The sequence below is a fragment of the Dipodomys ordii genome, unplaced genomic scaffold (genome assembly GCF_000151885.1).
Source record: "Dipodomys ordii isolate 6190 unplaced genomic scaffold, Dord_2.0 Scaffold39, whole genome shotgun sequence".
Classification (NCBI taxonomy): Eukaryota; Metazoa; Chordata; class Mammalia; order Rodentia; family Heteromyidae; genus Dipodomys; species Dipodomys ordii.
Genome location: NW_012267255.1, coordinates 6,981,026 through 7,003,561, shown reverse-complemented (window position 1 = coordinate 7,003,561; position 22,536 = coordinate 6,981,026). Strand labels below are relative to the sequence as shown.

Below are 22,536 nucleotides of genomic sequence, written 5' to 3'. Positions count from 1 at the left end.
AGAGGGCGCCCAGCACCAGCCAATAGCCAGGCACGGGGCGGGGCCAACCGCGGGGCGGGCCCGGCAGCCGCTCCCAACTTCCGGCTTCCGGCCGCGTCCCGGGTCGTCGCGCGCCGCCGTCATGGCCGCGGAGGAGAAGGATCCCCTGAGCTACTTTGCGGCTTACGGGAGCAGCAGCTCGGAGTCCTCGAGCGAGGAGGATCCCAGCGAGCCGGAGGAGACAAGCCGCCAGACCTCGGATCCGGCGAAGTCCGCGGGCGGCGGCGGCGGCGGCGGGAGCCGGGCGGAGAAGCGCCTGCCGGGGCCCGAGGAGCTGTTCCGCAGCGTGGCCCGCCCCGCCTTCCTCTACAACCCGCTCAACAAGCAGATCGACTGGGAGAGGCGCGTGGTGAAGGCGCCCGAGGAGGTGAGGCCCGGCCCCGGCCCTCCCCGACCGTGACCCCGCCTCCAGACCGCGTCCCGGGGGCCGCCGCCCACCCCGCACACGCAGCCACCCCCCCCCGCCGCTCCGCCCCCCCTCCAGCCCCTGGGGAGCCCCGACCCCCCCCACCTGGTGGGTGTCAGACTGGACCCGCAGCCCCGCCCCCTGCGAGGAGAGCCTCCCGCCCCCGCGCTCGGTGCCCCCCCCCCGGCGGGGCGCTCCCCCGCCCCCTCCCCCGCTGCAGCTGCTCCCCGAGACCCCTCCCCTTTGACGCCGAACGTGCCTGCTGTGCTGCCTCCCGGACAGTGTCTGCTGCAGCCTCCTGAAGGGGTCAGCCTCGGCCTAATGTCTGGGACTGGATTCTTCTTTGGTAACTAAAAAGTTATTAGCTTTCTTCCCATAGGGAGCCCTTTGACTTATCACTGAACAGAATTATTGTGGTTTTCGTGGAAAAAAATGATGATAATAATAATAATAATAACTGTGCCTTAAACCTGGAAGGAAATAAAGAGCCAAAAAAGCCAGAACCCTAAGCGAACGGCAGGGAGGTGCATGTGCTCATACACATCCTAAGAACCTCGGTTCGTCACCGGGCGTCTTACTGTGCTTAATTAACAGCCTCCCAAGGAATTCAGAGTATGGAAATCAAACTATGTACCTCCTCCGGAAACCTACACTACCGAGAAGAAAGCCCCGCCTCCAGAGCTGGATATGGCAATAAAATGGTCCAACATATATGAGGACAATGGTGACGATGCCCCACAGAATGCTAAGAAAGCTAGGCTTCTCCCTGAAGGGGAGGAGACAGTGGAATCAGGTAAGGATGGCCAGGCTGTCTTGTAGGAGTTGTGGTTCTTGTGAGGGACATAAAAAGAAAGAATGAGGTACTTCATAAATGGATACTTTCAGGCCTGTTCATGAGAAAGATCATATTCTGTTTTACAGTGAAGTCTCTATAGATAGTTTAGCCAGTAGTTTAATGTGATTCGTAGTGCATTATTATTAGAACAGTGCGATTAATGCGTGACTGCTTGTGACTACAGCTGTGAAGTGCTGAAGGGTTCTGTTTGTATGGAAGCTGTTTCAAAACTAAAATTAGTGGGCTGAATTTGATTTAACTGAGCATTACTGCATAGTAACAAGAAAGTAATGTGGAGTCAGGCAGGGGTGCTACAGGCCTGTAGTCCTTGCCACTTGGGAGGTCAAGATTGGAGAATCTTAGTTTGAGGCCAGAACCTGGCAAAAGAAATCCTAGAGACTCCCTCTCACGCAATGGCTGGACACAGTGGCTTGCACCTATTACCCCAATTATGGAGGAAGCACAGTGTCTGGGCACACCTTGCTCTTCACATCCCCAGTGACAAGGGGGAAAGGTAAGAAAGATGATAGCCCAAGCTGGCCTGGGCATAAAGTAAGACTAACATAAAAGTAGCCAATGCAAGGAGCTGGAGGTGTTAATTTTGGTCTTTTTGTGGTGGGGCCTGAACTCTGGGCTTGGGAGTTGTCCCTCAGCTCTTCAGCTCAAGGCTAGCACTCTACCTCTTGAGCCACAGCACCACTTCTGGCTTTTTCTGTTTATATGGTGCTGAGGAATGGGACCCAGGGCCTCATGCATGCAAAGCAAGCACTCTACCACTGAGCCACCTTCCCAGCCCGGAGTTGTGACTCTTGCTTATTAACAGGCAGGAGGTCCAATGTACTATCAGAGCGGGGAGGAGGAGGAAGGGAGGGAGATTTAGTTCTCTTGCTTAGCAGGCAGGAGGTCCTGTGTCCCATCACAGAGAGAGAGAGAGATAATGATTTAGTTCTCTTACTTGTGTTTATAGTGTCATAATTTCATCTCTTAGGTGTACTACCACAGTAATTTTTGCCTTCAAATTGTTATCTCCTTCCCAGTTCTTCACATTGCAGCTAGTATTGTTTCTAATAGTTAGATCTGATTCGAACTTGATTGCCTTGAGCATCAGCAGCAGAATGGAGTCAGGTCTTTCTGTGATAGGCCCTGCTTCTCTCATCACCATTTTATATCTGTGTGTATGTATGTATGTAATACCAGTACTAAGGCTTCAACTCAGAGCCTGGGGCACTGTCCCTGTTCATTTTTGCTCCAGCCTGGTGCTCTACCACTTGAGCCATAGCTCTGCTTCTAGCTTTTCGCTGGTTAATTGGAGATAAGAGTCTCAAAGACTTTTGTTCCCTGGGCTGGCCTCGAACCATGATGCTCAGATCTCAGTCTCCTTAGTTGCTAGGATCACAGGCATGAGCCACTGGCACCTGTCTTGTCACCATTATTTTTAAGGTCCCTTCTTCCCTTTATTACTTTATAAGATCTTTTGGAACTGAATAAATAGATGGTGCTGATCTATGGTGCCCTGACATTTGATGTATATTGCTTCTTGATCTGAAATTTCTTTTTCCTGTAGCTAGTAAATTCATCTTTCAAAATCCAAGCCAAAAGGAAAAATCTCTAGTAATTTACTCTTTTTTGTGTGTGTGTGTGGGTCGTGGGGCTTGGACTCTGGACCTGAGCGCTGGCCCTCAGCTCTTCAGCTCAAGGCAAGGACTCTACCACTTGAGCCACAGCACCACTTCCAGTTTTCTGGTGGTTAATTGGATATGAGTCTCGTGGATTTTTTCTGCCTGGGCTGGCTTTGAACTTCGATCCTCAGATCTCAGCCTCCTGAGTAGCCTAGGCATGTGCCACCGGCACCTGGCTTAATTTACTGCTTTATATCTTATGTGTGCTAATACTGCTTGCTTCATTTACCACCTGTGTGATTATTTTTTCATCAATCTGTGTCTTTTATGAACATCAACAGCAGGATCCTGATCTTCTGTATGTTAAGTTGTAGTTATTAATGCCTCGTAAGTATTTATTGTATGACTTCACTTAGTGATTTAGACTCTACCATTTTTAGATAATATGTGCCTTTTAAGCAGAATTCTGGTCTTCACATAATATAAAGGCTACTTATATTTAGCCCCCTTTACTTAGAGATAGGTTTTGCTTGCTTGTTTTTTTGTTGTTAAAATGCAACTAACTGGCAAGAGTCTTAACCAGTTTTGGATCTTTTCTATTTCTCCCACTGATTTCCCATGTAGTAGAAGTCACTAATGAAATACATCCCTAAAATTTTTTTTGAGATCTTAAATGAGCATTTGAGTAATATTAATACTTTTACAGAAGTAGTCTTTTATAAAGCCTTGTAAAAACCATATAGGGAAATGTAGAAAAGAGCTTATGTGACTTGTCTGTGGTCATGAAACAAGACTTGCTGAGCTCTAATTTGCTAACTTATTATTTTAGCAACCTGATATGGTAGTGGCACATCACATGATTATTACTATTTTACAGAAGAGAAAACAATCTTAGATATTATCTAATTTTATCCTTTTAAATTTTATCTAAATTCAAACAGCTATAAACAGGGTTTCTTTTTTTCTTTATCTTTTTTTTTTTTTTTTTGCCAGTCCTGGGCTTGAACTCTGGGCCTGGGCACTGTCCTTCAGCTTGAGGCTAGCACTCTACCACTTGAGCCATAGTGCCACTTCTGGTTTTTTCTGCTTATGTAGTGCTGAGGAATCAACTCAAGGCTTCATGCATGCAAGGCAAGCGCTCTACCACTGAGCCACCTTCCCAGTTCCATAGTATAGGGTTTCAAATGCAGCATTTTAAAAGGAATTTGCCTTAGCAAGCTGAAGTTTGGTCTCTTGACATTTTATAAGCTAGAATGTTTGAGATAATAGCTCTCCTAGGAAAAATGGCAGTGAAGACACACTGGACATATATTTAAACTAGATTGCTGTATGCTGGTACTCTTATATAGCTTTGTTCTTTGTGGATTATATGCCAAAAAAGATGAGCATTATCTTCTTGAACTTTTGAATTTAGTTGAAAATAATTTTACGAAAGTGATGGCTAATGCTGCTGCTGCTGCTGACACAGATCATTTCTGCTCTGATCATATGATGGTCCTCTATTGAATGTGAATGTAAGCAAAAAAGACAAAAACACAAGCTTTGGCCATATAAAGCTGGATAATTCTAAATTCTTCAGTTTTGGTACTGGTATTGGCTATTCTTCATTTGTAACAATGGCTTCCTTTTTTTCAAGTAATTGTTACCATTAAAAACTCCTATAGGGCTGGGAAGGTGGCTCAGTGGTAGAGCGCTTGCCTTGCATGCCTGAGGCCCTAGGTTCGATTCCTCAGCACCACATAAGCAAAAAAAAGAAAAAAGCCGAAAGTGGCACTGTGGCTCAAGTGGTAGAGTGCTAGCCTTGAGCTGAAGAGCTGAGGGACAGCGCCCAGGCCCAGAGTTCAGGTCCCACAACTGGACCCTAAATAAATAAATAAAAACTCCTATATCATGTCCACCAAGTCACTAGAAATCTCAATTTCCTTGAAAAAATTTTTAGCCACTGGATTTACTTATCATTTATGAAGAATCACATGTAAGAAATTTCATATTCTTATATTGGGGGGCGGCTGTTTTGGGGTTTGTTCTTGTTTTTATTTTTGCCAGCCCTGGGGCTTGAACTCTGGGTGTAGACATCCCTGGGCTCTTTTTGCTCAAGACTAGCACTCTACCACTTGAACCACAGTGCCACTTCCAGCATTTTCTGTGATTAGAGCTAAGTCTCACACAAGATTTCCTGCCCAGCTGGCTTTGAACCAGCATACTCAGATCTCACCCTCCTGAGTAGTTAAGATTATAGACCCGAGCCACAGATGCTCAGAAAATTGTGTTTTAGATTATCAAGTTAGTTTTATTTTGCCTTGCCTGTACATTTGCTGCCGTTGGGGGGGGGGGGGGGGGGGCAGAGACTTTAGAGGAGGATCTGGGAATTAATTATTGACTCCTGCTTATCAGAACTTCTGTTTAATGGCTATGAAATATGGATAAGTAAGACAGTTTGAGTAGATAAATAAGATAGTATGAGTAGCTTTGGTGACATTAACTATAAAAGTCTAGGTGTGTAGCTAGTAATTTTTACTTCAGTTTTTTAAAATTTCATTTACTGGGCACCAGTGACTCATACCTGTAATCCCAGCTACTCTGGAGACTGAGATTTTAGGATTGTGGTTCAAAACCAGGAACATCCATGAGACTCTTAATCTCCAATTAAGCACAAAAAATGGGAAATGAAATTGTGACTCAGCTGGTAGAGCAGTATGGCCTTGAGCAAAAAATTTCAGGGACAACCACAGGACCTGAGTTCAAGCCCCAGGACCAGCACCAAAAAAACATAAGAGCATTCATACTGATAAGTTGAAGCTTATATATCTTGGATTACCATTGTGGAAACAGTTATTTTTCTGTAATAGAAAAAATTGTTCTTTGTGCTAGTATCTGCACTCTGTAATAGTATTTTACAGTATCCATGTCTTACTCTATATGGCATAGAGTAAACAAGTTCAAAAGTCAGATCAGTGACCATTTTTATTTTTTCTGCCAATAGTAAGTCAATACCTTAATGGGACACTAGGTGGCATTAGTTCTGCACAAATCACTTATAGGAAGTTAGTTTTCAACCTCATTAGTTTGTGGTTTTGTTATCAATAAATGTACTTGAAATATGTGATAGAATTAAAGCAGAAGTATCTCAGATCATCTTTTCTATGTATGTTAATACCTTTGTAGTAGATTTAGAAAGTAATTTCAATATATCACCATTCCTAACAAATTCAGGACAAACTTGATCATTAAACTCAGAAAACCAAGACTGAAGCTGGGTTCAAGTCATAATCCTAGCTACTTGAGAGGCAAATGTGGGTAGGTAGGGAAGTAGGGAGAGTTGTAATTCCAGGCTGAGGAAAAGTCTGCTAGGCTCTTAACTTTGTCCAGTGCATTTGTCAACCCAGCCGTACGAAGAAGCACAAATAGGAAGCTAGGAGCAAATTGAGGCACTACCTCAAAGAAAAGAGCTGATAAAGTGACTTAAATGATGGAGTATATATGTGTATTTGTATTAAGAGCTACAATTTATAACAGCCTCAAAATAACTTTGTACCCTTAAAATTAAAACATTTTGAGTCGTTAATTCTCATTTCCTACATGGGGAACAGAAAATGTTTCTCTTCTATTTCTGTATACCTGATATACTAAAATAAATCCTTGCTCAAATTTTTAAAAGTATAGTGTTTTCTACATTATTCTACCTATATGCCAGTCCTAGAGCTTGAACTCAGAGCCTGAGTGCTGTCCCAGAGCTGTTGTACTCAAGGCTAGAGCTCTACCACTTGAAGCTACAGCTCTGCTCTGGTAGCTAAAGATAAGAGTCTCACAGACTTTCCTGCCCCAGGTTAGCTTTGAGCTGTGATCCTCAGAAACAGGCATGAGCCTTCTGCACCTGGCTGAGTACTTAATACACAAGGATTTGGGGAGAGAGCAGTTGATTTAGGAGGTGAAAAAGATTGAAAAGTGGTCTGAGAAGTTGGCTCAGTGGTGGAGTGCTTGCTTTTCATGCATGAGGCCCTGGGTTCAATTCTTCAGCACCACATAAGCAGAAAAAGTCGGAAGTGGCTCTGTGGCTCAAGTGGTAGAGTGCTAGCCTTGAGCTGAAGAGCTGAGGGACAGCGCCCAGGCCCAGAATTCAAGCCCAAGACTGGCAAAAAAAGAAAAGAAAAGATTGAAAAGTAAAAAGACGGTAACCACTTAAATGGTGTCATGATCAATTGATACTTGAAAAGGAAAGCAATGCGCTCTATTCTTGAAAAGTATAGATTATATTTAAATATATGCAATGTAAATACTGTGGAGTTTGAGAGAGCAACTGTTTCAGCACAACTGTGATTTTCTTTTCCTTTTGGGGGGGGAGGGCGTCCGGTTGTGGGGCCTGAACTCTGGGTGGGCCTGGGCACTGTCCCCCAGCTCTTCAGCTCAAGGCTAGCGCTCTGCCACTTGAGCCACAGTGCCACTTCTGGCTTTTTTCTTTTTGCTTATGTGGTGCTGAGGAATCGAACCCCGGGCTCTACCACAGAGCCACCTTCCCAGCCCACAACTGTGATTTTCATAGAAATAAAATAATTTTTAAAATAACAAATGTAGGGGTAGTACTGGATTCTGAACTCAGGGTCTTGTGATTTGGGACAAGGCGTTCTACCACTGGATCATGCTCTTATCCCTTTTTTTGCTTTAGTTATTTTTCCAAGAGTATCTGGCATTTTTGCCAGGCTTTTCATGCTGAGGTCACAGGTATGCACCACCACACCTGACTTACTGATTATTAAACTTAGAAAAAAAAAAAGCTGGCTTGTTAACTTTTTGCTTGGTCTAGCCTCAAACAGCAGTCTTCCTTATCATACTCTGAGTTGCTGAGATTACAAGAATGAGCCACTGCACTGTCACCTTGCCCTATACTTATTTTAAGCAACCTTAATAGAGCCTAAAGGGTCAATTAGTAAATTTCATATTGCTACAGTTGAATAAATATTGCTTGATTTTACATACATTTAATATCATAATTCTAAAAATTATTTTTGTTTTTATTGGTATACTGAGTTGATGAGGGATTTTTTGGGTATAAAATTAATGAAACTACTATTTTCCATGTTTGGTTTTTGAAAAGTACTCATTAAAATTCTTTCCTATTTTAAGATGATGAAAAAGATGAGCATACTGCTAAGAAGCGCAAAGTAGAAGCAGGAGAACTGGCAAAGAAGAAAAAATAAAAACCATGACAAGAAGAATTAATTTCTGGACTGCTAAACTTGTTCAAATGTGTTATTGAACAGATTAAATTGAAATTGTGGATTATGACAAATATTTCTGAAAATTATGAACTAATAAGTATTGCCTCAGAATTTTCCGCTGTAGAATTCTTTTGTTCTGTTTTGCTTTAATTTAAAACCTATGTATTTAAAACTCCAGTGGTGACCTGTGATTGTGAAATTGACTGGACTTGGAAGCATTCTTGTTATGTATCACAAAATCAGTGACATGCTTTAAGAGTTGTGTCACATATTGACCTGCCCGTGTTCTATGAACCTTTTATAAAGGAATATATTTTTAAAGTAAATATATTGTACTGTGAACTTGTGGGTGCTTTTCATCAGTGTTTGTACAGTGTAAATAGATCATGGAAATAAAATTATTCAATATCTCTATTACTGTATTATATAAACATTTGAATATTTGTCTGTGACAAGTATCCTTCTCACCCTATGAGATTGTAAGTTGTTATAGGGATTTACCACACAGGGAATGCTTCTTTAGGTTCCAGGTGTTTTGTGCCTGTATTATCGTCTTCCTTGAACATACTAACTTGAGTAACTTGTCCAAGGTTACATCACTAGTGAGTAATATGTAATTAAATCAGGACATGTGAATTCCAAACACATTTAACCACCTGTCCATGGATCCAAATATAGTGAATTTTGAAGAATTACATTAGTTGCCATCTCCCATGTATTCTTAGGTGGTTGTGATGGAGATCTTTGCCTTCTCTGTGACTTCTTACTGTAGGTGCCTTATGTTGTGATTACTCCTTCATTTCCTTTTAAATAGACTGAAGAAAGGGTTCTTTTACAGAGTTAGCAAAGTGTAGAGTACCCAGACAGTGTTTTACTGTATGTTGTGTTTGAAATATACTTGTATTTAAAGTTATCTGACATTCAGATTTAATCTTGTTTGGGGTTTGAACCCAGGGCCTATTCTTCCTGAGCAACTTGTATTTTATCTAGCAGCCCTACTTCTGTGTGTTTTCTTTGCCCAGCTATTTTACTGTTTTGCATATAATAATAAAATTAGCACGGGGTACTTAGATGTAATCTGGTGTGAGTTCTATAGTATAAAATTCAATACAATTATTTATAGTATTCTGAAGTAAACTCTCTTTCCACGATGCTTGTGCTTTTAAGACAGAATTACAGGACACTGCATATTGAAATGAAAATGATGGGGGGGGGGGGCCTGGTTAGTTGTAGGTCTTGAACTAGGTACTGCCCCTGAGCCTCTGCCCAAGGCTAGTGCTCTAACACTTGAGTCACAGTGCCACTTCCAGTTTTCTGGCAGTTAATTGGAGATGAGTCAGACTTTCCTGCTAGGGCTGGCTTCAAACCACCATCCTCAGATCTCAGCCTCGTGAGTAGTTAGGATTACAGGTGTGAGCCACCTGTGCCCAGCACTACATATTTTATGGTATTGGAAAACTCAGGCCTCTTGCTTGCTAGGCAAGCATCCTTTGGCCATTCCCCATTTTCTTCAATTGTGTTTCAGTTGTTTTTCAGATAATGTCTTGTGCATTTTGCCTGGACCAGCCTTTGACTGCACTGCTCTGTCCTACACCTCCCGCATAGCTGGAATTACAGCTTGTTCATATGAGGTCTCCCTAATCTGTTTACTACCTACCTATTGGCTCAACTGATAGATTATAACAGAATAAGAGCTCACTAGTTCATCCTTGTGATTTTCTAGAAATGGGAGAGCAAGTATTACCTTTGTTGGGGTTTTTTTTGGGGTGGTGGTGGGTTTTTTTTTGAGAGGGTACACATTTTATTCCTCAGTAAGTCACCCAAACTGTAGTTTTTTAAACACTGCTAGCAGATATGTATCTATATCAGCACAAACCATGGCTATCTTAACAGGTCAGTGCCCCGCAAGGAGGCTGCGTATTTGGATCATTCTGTTCCAATCATTTATGTCTCACTGGCTTTCTTTTCAAAATACAATCCAACCATGGGTAAATGTACCTGCTTATGTTTTGCTTAAACAGCAAAGTACCCGGACCAGGAAATGGATTTCCATAACCCTCTATCTCAGTAACCTTTTTTTGTTGTTGGTTGTGGGGACTGAACTCTGGGCCTGGGTCCTGTCCCTCAGCTCTTCAGCTCAAGGCTAGCACTCTACCACTTAAGCCACAGTGCCACTTCCGGCTTTTTCTACCTATGTGGTGCTGAGGAATCGAACCCAGGGCCTCATGCATAAAAGGCAAGCACTCTACCACTGAACCACCTTCCCATCCCCTCAGTAACCATTTACAGAGTGGATTCTTATCCCTCCTGAGAGGTCCTAGAATGATGTTCACTACACTGTGGCTTGCCAGAATACTCTTGTGAAGCCTCGAACTTATGTGTCTGATTATACATCAAAATCCAATCAGAGCCAAGCTAGGCAATTGGGACAAAGCTCCCTCCTCTGTCTCCCATAGAGGTTCTGTGTACCTTACCATGGCCTCAAGCAGTTTCACACCATGTCATGACCCATTGCCCATTGAAGACTTGCATGTGAAGACTGATTGGATGCTAGAGGTGTGTGCCAGAACTGCCATCCAGTCAGAGGAGCTAAAGGACACCTGGAGAGCTAGTGCAGGCAGCATGGAACCTCTGGGCCCCTCAGGCTATCCCACGATCTCCAGTCACTGCTCCCTCCTAGGGAGCGAGTAACCCTTAGTAACTCTTGTACAACACACCTTCATTAAATAGTGTTGTTTCACTTCAGGGTGTTGCAGTTTTTTGGTTTCACAAACATTGTGTGGAAAGCCACACAATCTCCCATGTTCACTAGCAACCCAAAACCTCCATCTTATCATGTGGATTCCATCAGTACTGCCTGTGTTTTCTATCCCTTCTCACACACTTCTAATCCATCTCTAACAAATCATCCACAGCTCCCTGGACCAGCTTTTGTGTCTTCACGTAACCCACTTGCTAGGCCTGACCGTCCTCCAACTTCCTAGTGACTATCTTCACGCCAAGAATTAGCTAAAGAATTCGCTCTTTGTTTCATTTATCACAACTTCTTCACTGCTTTTCACCATCAGTAGGTCAGCACCGAGTGACTGAAATGTCTAAGTGCTTATGATATGTAAGGCATTGTGCTCTTGCTTAACGTGATGCACTCACTCATTTAGTTTGAATAGGAGGTGCTATTACAAACTATGCAAGTGAGAAAACTGCATAGAAAGATAATAATTTACTCAATCTAGTTGAACTAGAAAATCCAAACAGTTTAGCTACATACTAGAAGAGAGAAATGCCAGAATTAACCTACAGATTGGTTTATTTGTATAGGTATGATTCAGCAGTACTTAAAATGGATTTGCTTAATATAAAGCCAATATGTAAATTTGTCTTTGGAAGATTAACACATATTTCATGATTTAGCTTATTGTTTATTTGAAGTATTCATAACTGAAACCCTTAAAATATAGCAGGAAGGCTGAGATATTCTCATCTCTCCAAAAAAATTTTCAGCTGATCTTTGGTGGCTCACACATACCTGTAATCCTAACTACTTAAGTGACTGAGATCTGAGGATCATAATTCAAACTCAGCCCAGGCAAGGAAGTCCATGAGATTCTTTTGTTTTGTTTTGTTTTTTTGATCAGTCGTTAGGCTTGAACTCTGGGCCTGAGTGCTGTCCCTCAGCTCTTCAGCTCAAGGCTAGCACTCTACCACTTGAGCTACAGCGCCACTTACCATGAGATTCTTATCTCCAACTAACCATCAAAAATTCAGAAATAGGGTTATGGCTCTGTAATAGAACTCCAGCGTTGAGCAAAAATAGCTAAGTGACAGCAAGCACCTAGGCTCTGAATTCAAGCCCCTCCCACCACCACCACCTCCAACCAAAACAAGAGAGTAAAAAAAATTTTTAATTGTTGGGATTATAGTTTAGTGATAGAGTGCTGACCTTCCTTGACAAGGTCCTGGGATCAATCACCAACACAACAAAAGAATCTTTATCTATCTATCTATCTATCTATCTATCTATCTATCTATCTATCTGCTTTTCAGTTGTTTGTCAAAGTCTACCATTTTTTAAGCAAAATGAGATGTCCTGAAGCTGCAACTTTTCCCTTAAATAGCATTTCTTTTCCTCTAGCATTTCAAATTATGGCTTGAGTTTAGAGTCACAGAACCTGGGCGGGGTCAGGTGTCAGAATGTCTTTCTCCAGAACAGCCTTCCCACAGCTAGAAATGTCTTTGATGTGATCTTTACCTTGCTTCTAGGCTCCCAGACAAGCCCTCAAAATGATAGGCTTGCAGAGTGGACTTGAGAAGTCACATCTGGTGTGTCTATAATATTTTTGGTACCTTGAGTCTGGAACTCCTCTCGGTTTTACCCTGTGTTTACCAGTTTGAAAAAGGAAAAGAAACTGGATTTGATTTATATCATCGAAGTAAAAGTATAGCTTTTTGCCTGGTATAATGACCTGTCTCCAATTCTAAAAGGGATGGAAATCCTAGTAACCTTTTCTGGCACAATAGGAAGTTTGCATTAATGTTTTAAATTTAGAATTCCTCAGAAACAAACTGCAATGAAATAACCAAACAACCTCTTCCGGCAAGGTAGAAGCCAGCTAGCTCAGAAAAAAAACTCCTCGGGGCTGGGAAGGTAGCTCAGTGGTAGAGTGCTTGCCTTGCATGCATGAGGCCCTGGGTTCGATTCCTCAGCACCACATAAGCAAAAAGGAAAAAAAAGCCGGAAGTGGCGCTGTGGCTCAAGTGGTAGAGCACTAGTCTTGAGCTGAAGAGCTGAGGGACAGCACCCAGGCCCAGAGTTCAGGCCCCATGACCGGACTCAAAAAAAAAAAAAAAAAAAAGAAAAACTCCTCTGAGGCTCATGTACTGAGTCTGGGTGTTGGGATAGAAGCAGTTGGGTTAGGACCCTGTGACTATTTTTTTGCTAGCTATCGCTATTGAGCTAAACATACCTGTAGCCTGCCTGAGGCTTTGTTCAGCAGTCAGTGGACATGTTCTGTCTTCTTTCCACCAGTCTTGAGGCTTTCCTTTCCATTCTGTCCATCTACAGAAAATGGTCTAATTCACATAAATACATTAAATATTATGACTGTTTTCGCCCACCCTCTTGTCTCCATTCCTCTGCTTGCCCTTCCCAAGCATCCTGATTTTCCTTTTCATAAACCATAATGAACATTGTTCATTACAGTTACACCACTGAATAGATGATGCTTTAGTCAATTTTCATATAATCCACCTATACCCTGGTTATATTTTCATATATGTTTATAATTTAGATCTAACTTCCACATAGGAGAGCAAACACAGGCCTTTGTAAGCCTGACTTACTTAACCTAATTTTTTTCCAAGTCCATCGATGTTCCTGCAAATGACCTAATATTATTCTCAACCTAAGGGGACAGGTGTGGTCTGAAAGATGTGGGAGAATGATGGAATGATCACATTGAGATACATTGTACTCAGAAATGGATATAAATTGACCCTCCTTTGTATAACTCCTTAAATATAATAATAAAAAGACACATTTCTCAGTGGCTAAATGAAATAATAATAATAATGGTCTAAAAGCCTTCGCTGTTGTTCCCATAACATCTGGAAGTTATATGCCAAGTCTGGAAGGTCTGGCTGGCTCACTCCCTCCTCTCTCTCTCTTTTAAAATATAGACTTAATTACTTGAGCTCCAACTGGTCTCTACCCTGCCCTCCCTCCATAGTAAACTAATTAGCAATTATCTGAGCCATCCATGGCAAAAGATCAGTTAAAGCCTGTTCCAAGGGTAACAAATGGGAGAGTTAATTTCTCTTGACTGCTCCATAGTTGAGGAAGAAAGATAATAAGCCCCTACATTTGCCCTGTGCTTTTGAGTTTTCCAATTCTCTTTTCTCTGAACCCAACTGCCACCTAGGGGAAGGACTGATTTTGGGGTTCCAGACTGTCTGGAACCTTTGAGATAAATGCTTTCATTCTCAAAGAAAACGCTGGAATGTATTACCATAAGCAAAAAACTCCCCAACCTTGCTGATTTGAAGTGGAAAAAGATTTGCATGTTTGTCTTTTTTTTTTTTTTTTAAGTAATAACATTTTCAGGGAGAAGCATCTTGGCCCCAACTTGGAAATGCTGACTTCAAACCCTAGAGAGTAAAATTCTTTTTGATAAATCATTTGCCCAGTATCCTGTGTATTTTTAGCTGACTTTGGAGTTGCTGGATTTACCCAGTGTCTCTAGCTAATTAAGAGCTGCCTAGTTTTTCCTCTTGTTTGGTTTTGTATTTTTACTTCTGTTTCCATTGTAACCCTAGGAAGGCTACCTAGGGCTGAACCCATGGGTCCCCATTTACTCTTTTGCCTAGAGGTTAATTTGAGATCACACAGTCTGACGTTGATGTTTGTTTGTTTGTTTGTTTTTTCCTTTTAAAGCCCAGGAGACTAGTTGACAGAGGATTAGATTTTCTGGTCATCACTATGACTTTACCTAATTTTCTCAACAGGGATTGTGGAAGTGTGGTTAAAAAGTGATGAACAATAAGGTATCAAATTTTAGTTTCCTTCCAGAAATGTCAAGAGCTAGGAAAACAAGCCATAACATCTCAGAAGCACACACCAAAATCCCTTTGTGTTTCTTTCGCCTACAAATATGTTCATCATTTTTAAAAATATGTAAACTGAAAATACAAATTCATTTTGTCTAAGTTTTATTGCTTTAGTTCATTAGTATTCTCTTGAAAGTCTTTTGCCGATGGATATATTCACAGTGTTGAAGTCCTAGAAAGAAACAAAAGAAATATGTAATAGAAATTTATTATTATTATTATTATTGATAAAGAAATCTGTATTATTCTGCTAGGTACCAGTGGCTCAGACCTGTAATCCTAGCTACTCTGGAAGTTAAGATCTGAGCATTCAGTTTTGAAGCCAGCCTGGGCAAGATATATCAGAGAGACTCATATCTCTAACTTCAAGAAGCTAGAACTACAAGTATGGCTCAAGTTGTAGAATGACAGCAATGAGAAATAAAGTTGAGCCAGACCTCAGGTTTCAGAACTCCAACCCCAGTACTAGTATGAAACAAACGACCAAAAAAAAATCTGTGTTACTTTAACACACAGTATTTTGAAATATTTTTCTGTGTTTCTGGTAAGTGCATTCTAGACAATATAGTCTACATTTTATTTCTCTTTAGCTTTAAAGCTCTAAGAATTCTTCAAAAACCTATTTTTAAATGGTTTTTTAACTTTGTTTCATAATTTATAGAACCAATAATTTATCTACTAGACATTAAAATAATTTACAATTTTTTATTTTTTAATTTTTTTTTGCCAATCCTGGGGCTTAAATTCAGGGTCTGGGTGCAGTTCCGAGCTCTTTTACTCATGGCTAGCACTCTACTGATTAAACCATAGCTCTACTCTCCAATTAACTTGATGGTTAATTAAAGAAAAGAGTCTCATGAACTTTTCTTCCCAGGGCTGTCTTTGAACTGGAATCCACAGATCTCAGCCTCCTGAGTAGCTAGGATTATAGGAGTAAACCACTGGCACCTAGCTTTCCAATGTTTGTTTTTTTTTAACCAGTTTAAGTAACATTGTGGTGAACATCTTGTTGGTTACAGTGTTCAGTTATTACTTTTCTAAGATTTGAAAATGAAATTATGTGCATTTAAAGTTAACCCAATTTTCTTGAATTTCTACTTCAAAGTTTTGTATTGTTTTGGATGGTACTGGGGTTTGAACTCAGGACCTCACACTCACTGGACAGATGCTCTACCACTTAAATCACAACTAGGCAAAACAGCTCTTTTTGCTCTGTTGTTATTATTATTATTTTGTCAGTCGTGGGGCTTCAACTCTGGACTTGGGTGTTGTCCCTGACTCTTCAGCTCAAGGCGAGTGCTCTACCACTTGAGCCACAGCACCACTTCCAGTTTTCTGAGTGGTTTATTGGAGAGAAGAGTCTCATGGACTTTTGTGCCTGGGCTGGCTTTGAACCGTGGTCCTCAGATCTCAGCTTCCTGAATAGCTAGGATTATAGGCATGAGCCACCAGCACCTGGCCTGTTTTTATTTTTTTAAATAGGGTCTTGCCTAGGCCCCTGCCAGGACTGGGATTCTCCTATTTAGGCTTTCTGACAAACATAAGCAACTATGGAGAAAGATGGGTACTCAAGAGATTTTTTTTTTTGTCCATGCTAGCCTCAAGTTATAATCCCCCCGATCTCAGCCTCCTAAGTAGCTAAATTCACAGGCGTGTGCCACCATATCTATGCCTTTTTGCTCTCATTATTTTTTAATAGGCTCTTGATTTTCCAGTCATCCTGGACAAAGATCTTCTCATTAGTACTTCCCAATTAGAGGAGATGGTTGAAATGTATAACCACCTGCTTTTACTGTAGACATAGATATCATGAACTTTTATTTTTCCCAGATTGGCCTAGATCTGCAACCCTTAGTTCAGCCTTTTTGTAGATGGAATGACAGGTGTACATCACCACACTGAGTTTTGTTACAGATGTGGTCTTTTGGTCCAGATGAAGTCATTCAAACTTTTTGCCTAAGCTAGTCTTGAACTGTGATCCTCTTAGCTTCAGCCTCCTGGGTAGCTAGGATTACAGGTATAGACCACTGAATACCTGGAGCTCCTAATTTCTCGAGGCCACATTTAAATAAGCTGGGCACTGGTGGCTCACACCTGTAATCCTAGCCACTCAGGAGGTTGAAATCTGAGGATCACAATTCCAAGACAGCTTGGGCAGGAAAGCCCAAGAAACTTCAATCCACTACCAAAAAGCCACAAGTGAAGTTGTGGCTCAACTGGTAGAGAACTAGCCTTGAGCAAAAAAGCTCAAGGACAGAATCAGGCTCTGAGTTTAAACCCTAGGACTGGTATGCATGCATAAGTAAACAAATACTTTGAAAAGTTTTGTACATCTCCTGGCAGTTTTGTTTGTTTCATTTTTGTTGCCTATCTGGGACTTGAGCTTTTTAGCTCAATGCTAGCACTCTACCACTTGAGCCACAGTTTGACTTCCAGATTTTTTGGTGGTTAATTGGAGATAAAACTTTCATGGACTTTCCTGCCTGATCACAGTTGGAATCATGAGCCCCGGATCTCAGCGTCTAGAGTAGTTAGGTTTACAGGTGTGAGCCACTGTTGCCTGGCCTTCTCCTTGCATTTCTAAATGTTAAGCCTCTTACCAGAAGCAGCTATTTATAATAATAGGTATTTCTAATGTCTCCTTTTTTAGCTTGCTTAGTTGTTTCTTTAAAAACCACATTTCTTTTTAGACTGCTCCAAAAAAGCTACTCGTCAGCGCTCAAATTGAGGACCAAGTTGTTTTGCCTTTGGCAATAGGAATGTGTGGCCACTATGAACTGAAGCCAAAGTTAAGATTAAAAAAAGCACCAGGGAGAAAAATCAATAAGGTAGAGTAGGCTTTTTCTTCACTTTTACATTATTGACAAATGTATTGCAATTAGTAGAGATAAACCTTAGGTGGAGCCAAAGGCTACTGTAGAAATACCCACTGCTTGGGGTCAGGCCAGACTTCCTTGGTATCTTTTGAGTAGCTGGTTGGCTCACTGCCAGAGGTACCCAGAGCTGGCCTGGGAAGAGAACTTCTCTTTCCCAAAAAGGAAAGAAAGAAAATGTGGCTTGTGCAACTGGGGAAATTCCACAGCTCTGAGTATAGACCAGAGAAGCTCAAGGGCAGAGACTGGCAGAGAGGAGCTCCAGGGAGAAGTAACAGTATTGCAACGCCCAGCTGTCTCCTCAGCACACCTGCATTGTTACTTCATCACTCACTCTGGCTTATCTTCCCAACTAGTGTAAGATTGCTGGAGAGCGCAGGAGAGCTGCATATTTTTTAAATTTATTTTTTCATGGGATTATATCAGAGACCCAGCACAAAGCAATGAAGTCAGGGATTGTTTGACAATTAACTGGGAAAATGAGTTTCAGGGCTTTTCCTGCCCGCCTGTGTACAATGGGGACCAGGCAAACCCAACAGGAAGAGAAGAAGCCTAATGAAGAGCTGACCTCTGCTCATAGTATCCCAGGCTGGCCTTTTAGAAAATCAATTCTAGACTAATTTCTGTACCTCAGCTAATTCCACTAATACTTTTCACTTAACTCTGATCCTCCTCTCCTCCACTATTAAAAAAAAATTGAGAGATTTTTGTTACAAATAAAACCATCCTTAAGTAACAGTAATTCTAAGCCAATTTTCTAACTCTTTGCCATCAATGTTTCTCAGTGTGTTTGCTCCAAAAAAAACTGCTCATACATGCTCCAAAATATTGAATCCATTGACATAATCTATGTATTTTCCTTCCTAATAACTTTTTTTTTCTTTTGGTGAGTCATAAAGGCTTGACCTCAGGGCCTGGGTGCTGTCCCTGAACTCTTTTGCTTAAGTCTGGTGCTTTGCCACTTTGAGCCACAGCTCCATTTCCACTTTTCTGGTGGTTAGTTGGAGATAAGAGTTTCATGGATTTTACTTTCAGGGCTGGCTTTGAACCCTGATCCTCAGATCTCAGCCTAGTGGGTAGCTAGGATTACAGGCCACCAGCACCTGGCCCCAGTAATTCTTAATAGACACATGGAGAGTCATTGTTTTGTTTAGTCTTTTTGTGAAAGTTTGAGGCTTGAATGCAGAGCCTGAGTGCTGTCCCTTATTTTTTTTTTTTCCTGGTGCTCTACCACTTGAGCCACAGCTCCACTTCTGGCTAGTTAACTGGAGATAAGAGTCTTATGGAGTTTTCTGTCCAGGCTGGTTTGGAATCTTGATCCTCAGATTTCAGCCTCCTGTTGAGTTAAGATAACAGACAGAAGCTCTTTCTGTTCTCTTTTGTGTTCAACACAAAATGTTTTAAAAGAGTCATTCAACAGATAAGCCTATTTACCTTCTTAATCCCACTAACACCAACTTGGAAAAGTGTGAGAACAAATTCTGAGATACACTTCTTTCTACCAGTGATGCTGTCACATGGAATGACAGCATTCATGGGTTCACATTGTCTGGAATGGGGCCCCATCGCTGGTTATTCAAAGAGTTGATGTCTTCAACAGTATTTACTAAATTACTTGTCATGGATTTTTGGAACTATGGGTTGGTAAAAGAATTTCCTGAGTCAGGTACTGATGGCTCATGCCTGTAATCCTAGCTTTTCAGGAGGCTGAGGTCTGAGGATCTCGGTTCAAAGCCTGCTTGTTCAGGAAAGTCAATGAAACTCTTATCTCCAAATAACCAACCAAAAGCCAGAAGCAGAGCTATGACTCAAATGGTATAGCTCTAGCCTTGAGCAAAGTGTCTCAGGGAGAGAAGAGGGAGGAGGAGGAGGAGGAAGAAGAAAATTTACTAAGACAGAAGAGGAGAAACAGAATTCATTAGAGTGTCTTTAAAGAAAAATGGTAGGCAGCCAAATATATCTAGCACCCTGCTGCTGCACTAATATGGAGCTAGAGACAGGCTTTGATGGGGTTTCTGGGGATTTTGCTAACTGGATGTTCTCTTTCTGTGAACCTTGCTGATTGGCTGTTTTTCTCCAAGCATGGTTTGAATTAGGCTCATGTGAGGGAAGATCTCAGCAGCTTGGCTTTTTCTTCTGCATTCCATCTAGTCCATCTGGGGCTTGGCTGACTTCTACATTCCATTCCACCCTTGCTATTTTCCCCAATGCTGTGTCTCCTGGGGGGGGGGAGGGGCTTTCCTCCACATAGTAGTTGCTGAATCAAAAAGATAACTATTTAGAAATGTTATTTATCAGCAAATGAATTAGAAAGAAAGCCATTTAACAACACACTCTTTTGGTAAGGCTACAGGGTCACAGCATATATTTATGATGCAAGTAGGAAGATAAAATGAGAGAACCATTTGGTAATATCTACAGAAATTACAAAAATATTTATCCTTTTTTTAGAGCTATGCATTTTTTACTTTACCCAGAAATATTTATCCTTTGACCTGACAAAGCTACACCCTCTGTGTACAATATAATATACTTACAATATTGCTTATTGAAACTTTTTTTTTTTAGTCTGTCCATGGAGCTTGAACTGGGGGCTTGGGCACTGCCCCTGCACTCTTCAGCTCAAGGTGAACACTCTACCACTTGAGCCACAGAGCCACTTCAGGTCTTCTAGAGGTTTATTGGCAATAAGAGTCTCATGAACTTTCCTGGCCAAGCTGGCGTTGAACTGTGATCCTCAGATCTCAGCCTCCTGAGTTGCTAAGATTACAGGCATGAGCCACCAGCACCCAGCTTGAAACACTTTCTTGTAGTAGCAAAATATTGGAAGTAATTTAAATGTCCTCATAGGGAACCAGTTAAATAGCTTTGGTATATTCACATAATGGAATACTATACATCAGGGGAAAATGAGGCAAATAAAAAAGCTCTCCATATGAACATGACCAGTAGGATACTGTAAGATGAAAAAAATGAAATTGCAAAGGATGTAGCTTCGTGGTAGAGTGCTCGCCTGGCATATGCAAGGCTGTGAGTGTGACCCCTGGCACCACACTATGTTTGTGTGAAGGTGGGTTGTTGGGGAAGGTGTCTGTCTATATAATGGTAACTAAGAGGAGGCGCTTACGTATATTTATATGAAGGAATACTGCACACTATAAGGAACCAATGACAGCAGTTACTGTGGAGTACTGGAAGAGTTTAGGTTAGACAATGACATTGCCATGTCCTGAGTTCCCTGCTAATAGTAAAGGCTCACCTCATTCCCTTCCCCCAATCTTTGTATATGCCAGAAAACAGCAAAGACTGCCCTTCTGTCTGAGAGAACTCCAACTTTTCCCTTCCTCAGTAACTCACCTTTTGGGGCTCTCTCATTTATCTGCTCCCAGCTTTTTCTTTGAAACATTCCTTATTAATAAACTTATCTGATTACAGCAGCCATAATATAATCACCTCCTTGATTCGCTTGTGAATTTTCACAGCAGACCTGGAAATAGGATGTGGGACCTCCTTCTATGTGCACCTTCTAGTATTGTTTTCATTTTGAAACATGTGTCTTTGATGTCTACTTTGAAAAAATTACTGTCATTAAAAATACAAAACAAAGGCTGGGAGGTTGGCTCAGTGGTAGAGTGCTTGCCTAGCATGCATGAGGCCCTAGGTTTGATTCTCAGCACCACATAAGCAGAAAAAAGCCAGAAGTGGCGCTGTGGCTCAAGTGGTAGAGCACTCACCTTGAACTGCAGAGCTGAGGGACAGCGCCCAGACCCAGAGTTCAAGCCCCATGACTGACAAAAGAAAAAATAAAAGCAGCAAATGTTTTTGCTTTTGTGTGTGTGTGTGTGTGTGTGTGTGTGTGTGAGAGAGACTCAGGTTTAACTCATGCTTGTTAGGCAGGGGCTTCTACTGCTAGAGTGACGTCGCCAGCTCTCTCTTCTCTGTTTATTTTTCCTGGCTAGCAACTGGACCTTGATCCTCTTATTTACACTTTCTGCAGTAGCTGTGTCTATGGGTGCATGCCTTCAAGATGGGTAGATAGGTAGATAGATAGATAGATAGATAGATAGATAGATAGATAGATAGATAGATAGATAGATAGATAGATAGATAGATAGATGGATAGATAGATATGTGAAATGAGGGTCTCATGAATATCTCAAATTCAAACTTCCAATTTTAACTTCACAAGTAGTTACAATTACAGATGAGAACCACTGCCCCAGCTTTAGATTTGTTTCTTTTTGTTTTAATTTGTTTGTTTGTTTTCCTTTTTCTTTTCTTTTTTTGTCACTTGTGGGGCCTGCACTCTGGGCCTGGGTGCTGTCCCTCAGCTCTTCAACTGTAGACTAGCGCTGTACTACTTGACCCTCAGCCCCACTTCCGACTTTTTCTGCTTATGTGGTGCTGAGGAATCGAACCCAGGGCCTCATGCATGCAAGGCAAGCGCTCTACCACTGAGCCACCTTCCCAACCCTTCGTTGTTTGTTTTGAGCCAAGATCTTAGTATGTAGTTTATGCTAAACTTGAACTTCTTGTGTAGCTCAGACTGGCCTCCAACTCAATCCTCCTGCCTTGGCCTCCTGAGTGCTGGAATGATAGGTGTGCACCACTAGTCCCAGTTCAGGCAAATATTTTTCTGATGGGTAAGTACAAAATCTTACTAACCAGAGAATCTCATCCCAGTACCCTAATTAGCAGTTTAAAGATAGGAACATGCTCCCCCTTTAAGCAGTACACACAAAATCTAAGTGACAATGAGAAGCAAATCTGTCCTGAAAATGTGGCCCATTCATATTAATCTTTACTATGTAAGAAAAAGAAACTTGTTTTCTTTTTTTTCTGATCAAAATAGTTTTTTTATTATTTTTTTATTGTGAAAATACTGTACAGAGGGGTTACAATTACATGGGCAAGATAATGAGTACATTTCTTATCAAGCATTGTA

General features: G+C 41.4%; 1 protein-coding gene across 1 annotated transcript; it reads left to right on the top strand.

Annotated features, from left to right (window-relative positions):
• Positions 1-103: 103 nt before the first annotated feature.
• LOC105987028 (chromosome unknown open reading frame, human C1orf52) lies at positions 104-9,185 on the top strand. Its single transcript, XM_013018187.1, has 3 exons — positions 104-406; positions 1,040-1,238; positions 8,021-9,185. The coding sequence occupies exons 1-3, from the start codon at positions 122-124 to the stop codon at positions 8,092-8,094; spliced, it is 558 nt and encodes a 185-aa protein (XP_012873641.1). The 5' UTR covers positions 104-121; the 3' UTR covers positions 8,095-9,185.
• Positions 9,186-22,536: the final 13,351 nt, after the last annotated feature.

Bases quoted from the DNA above. Each gene is read 5' to 3' on its own strand.
- LOC105987028 (XM_013018187.1), top strand. From the start codon at position 122: ATGGCCGCGGAGGAGAAGGATCCCCTGAGCTACTTTGCGGCTTACGGG. The intron at 407-1,039 runs GTGAGGCCCGGC...CTTAATTAACAG, and splicing joins TGGTGAAGGCGCCCGAGGAG to CCTCCCAAGGAATTCAGAGT. The intron at 1,239-8,020 runs GTAAGGATGGCC...TCCTATTTTAAG, and splicing joins GGAGGAGACAGTGGAATCAG to ATGATGAAAAAGATGAGCAT.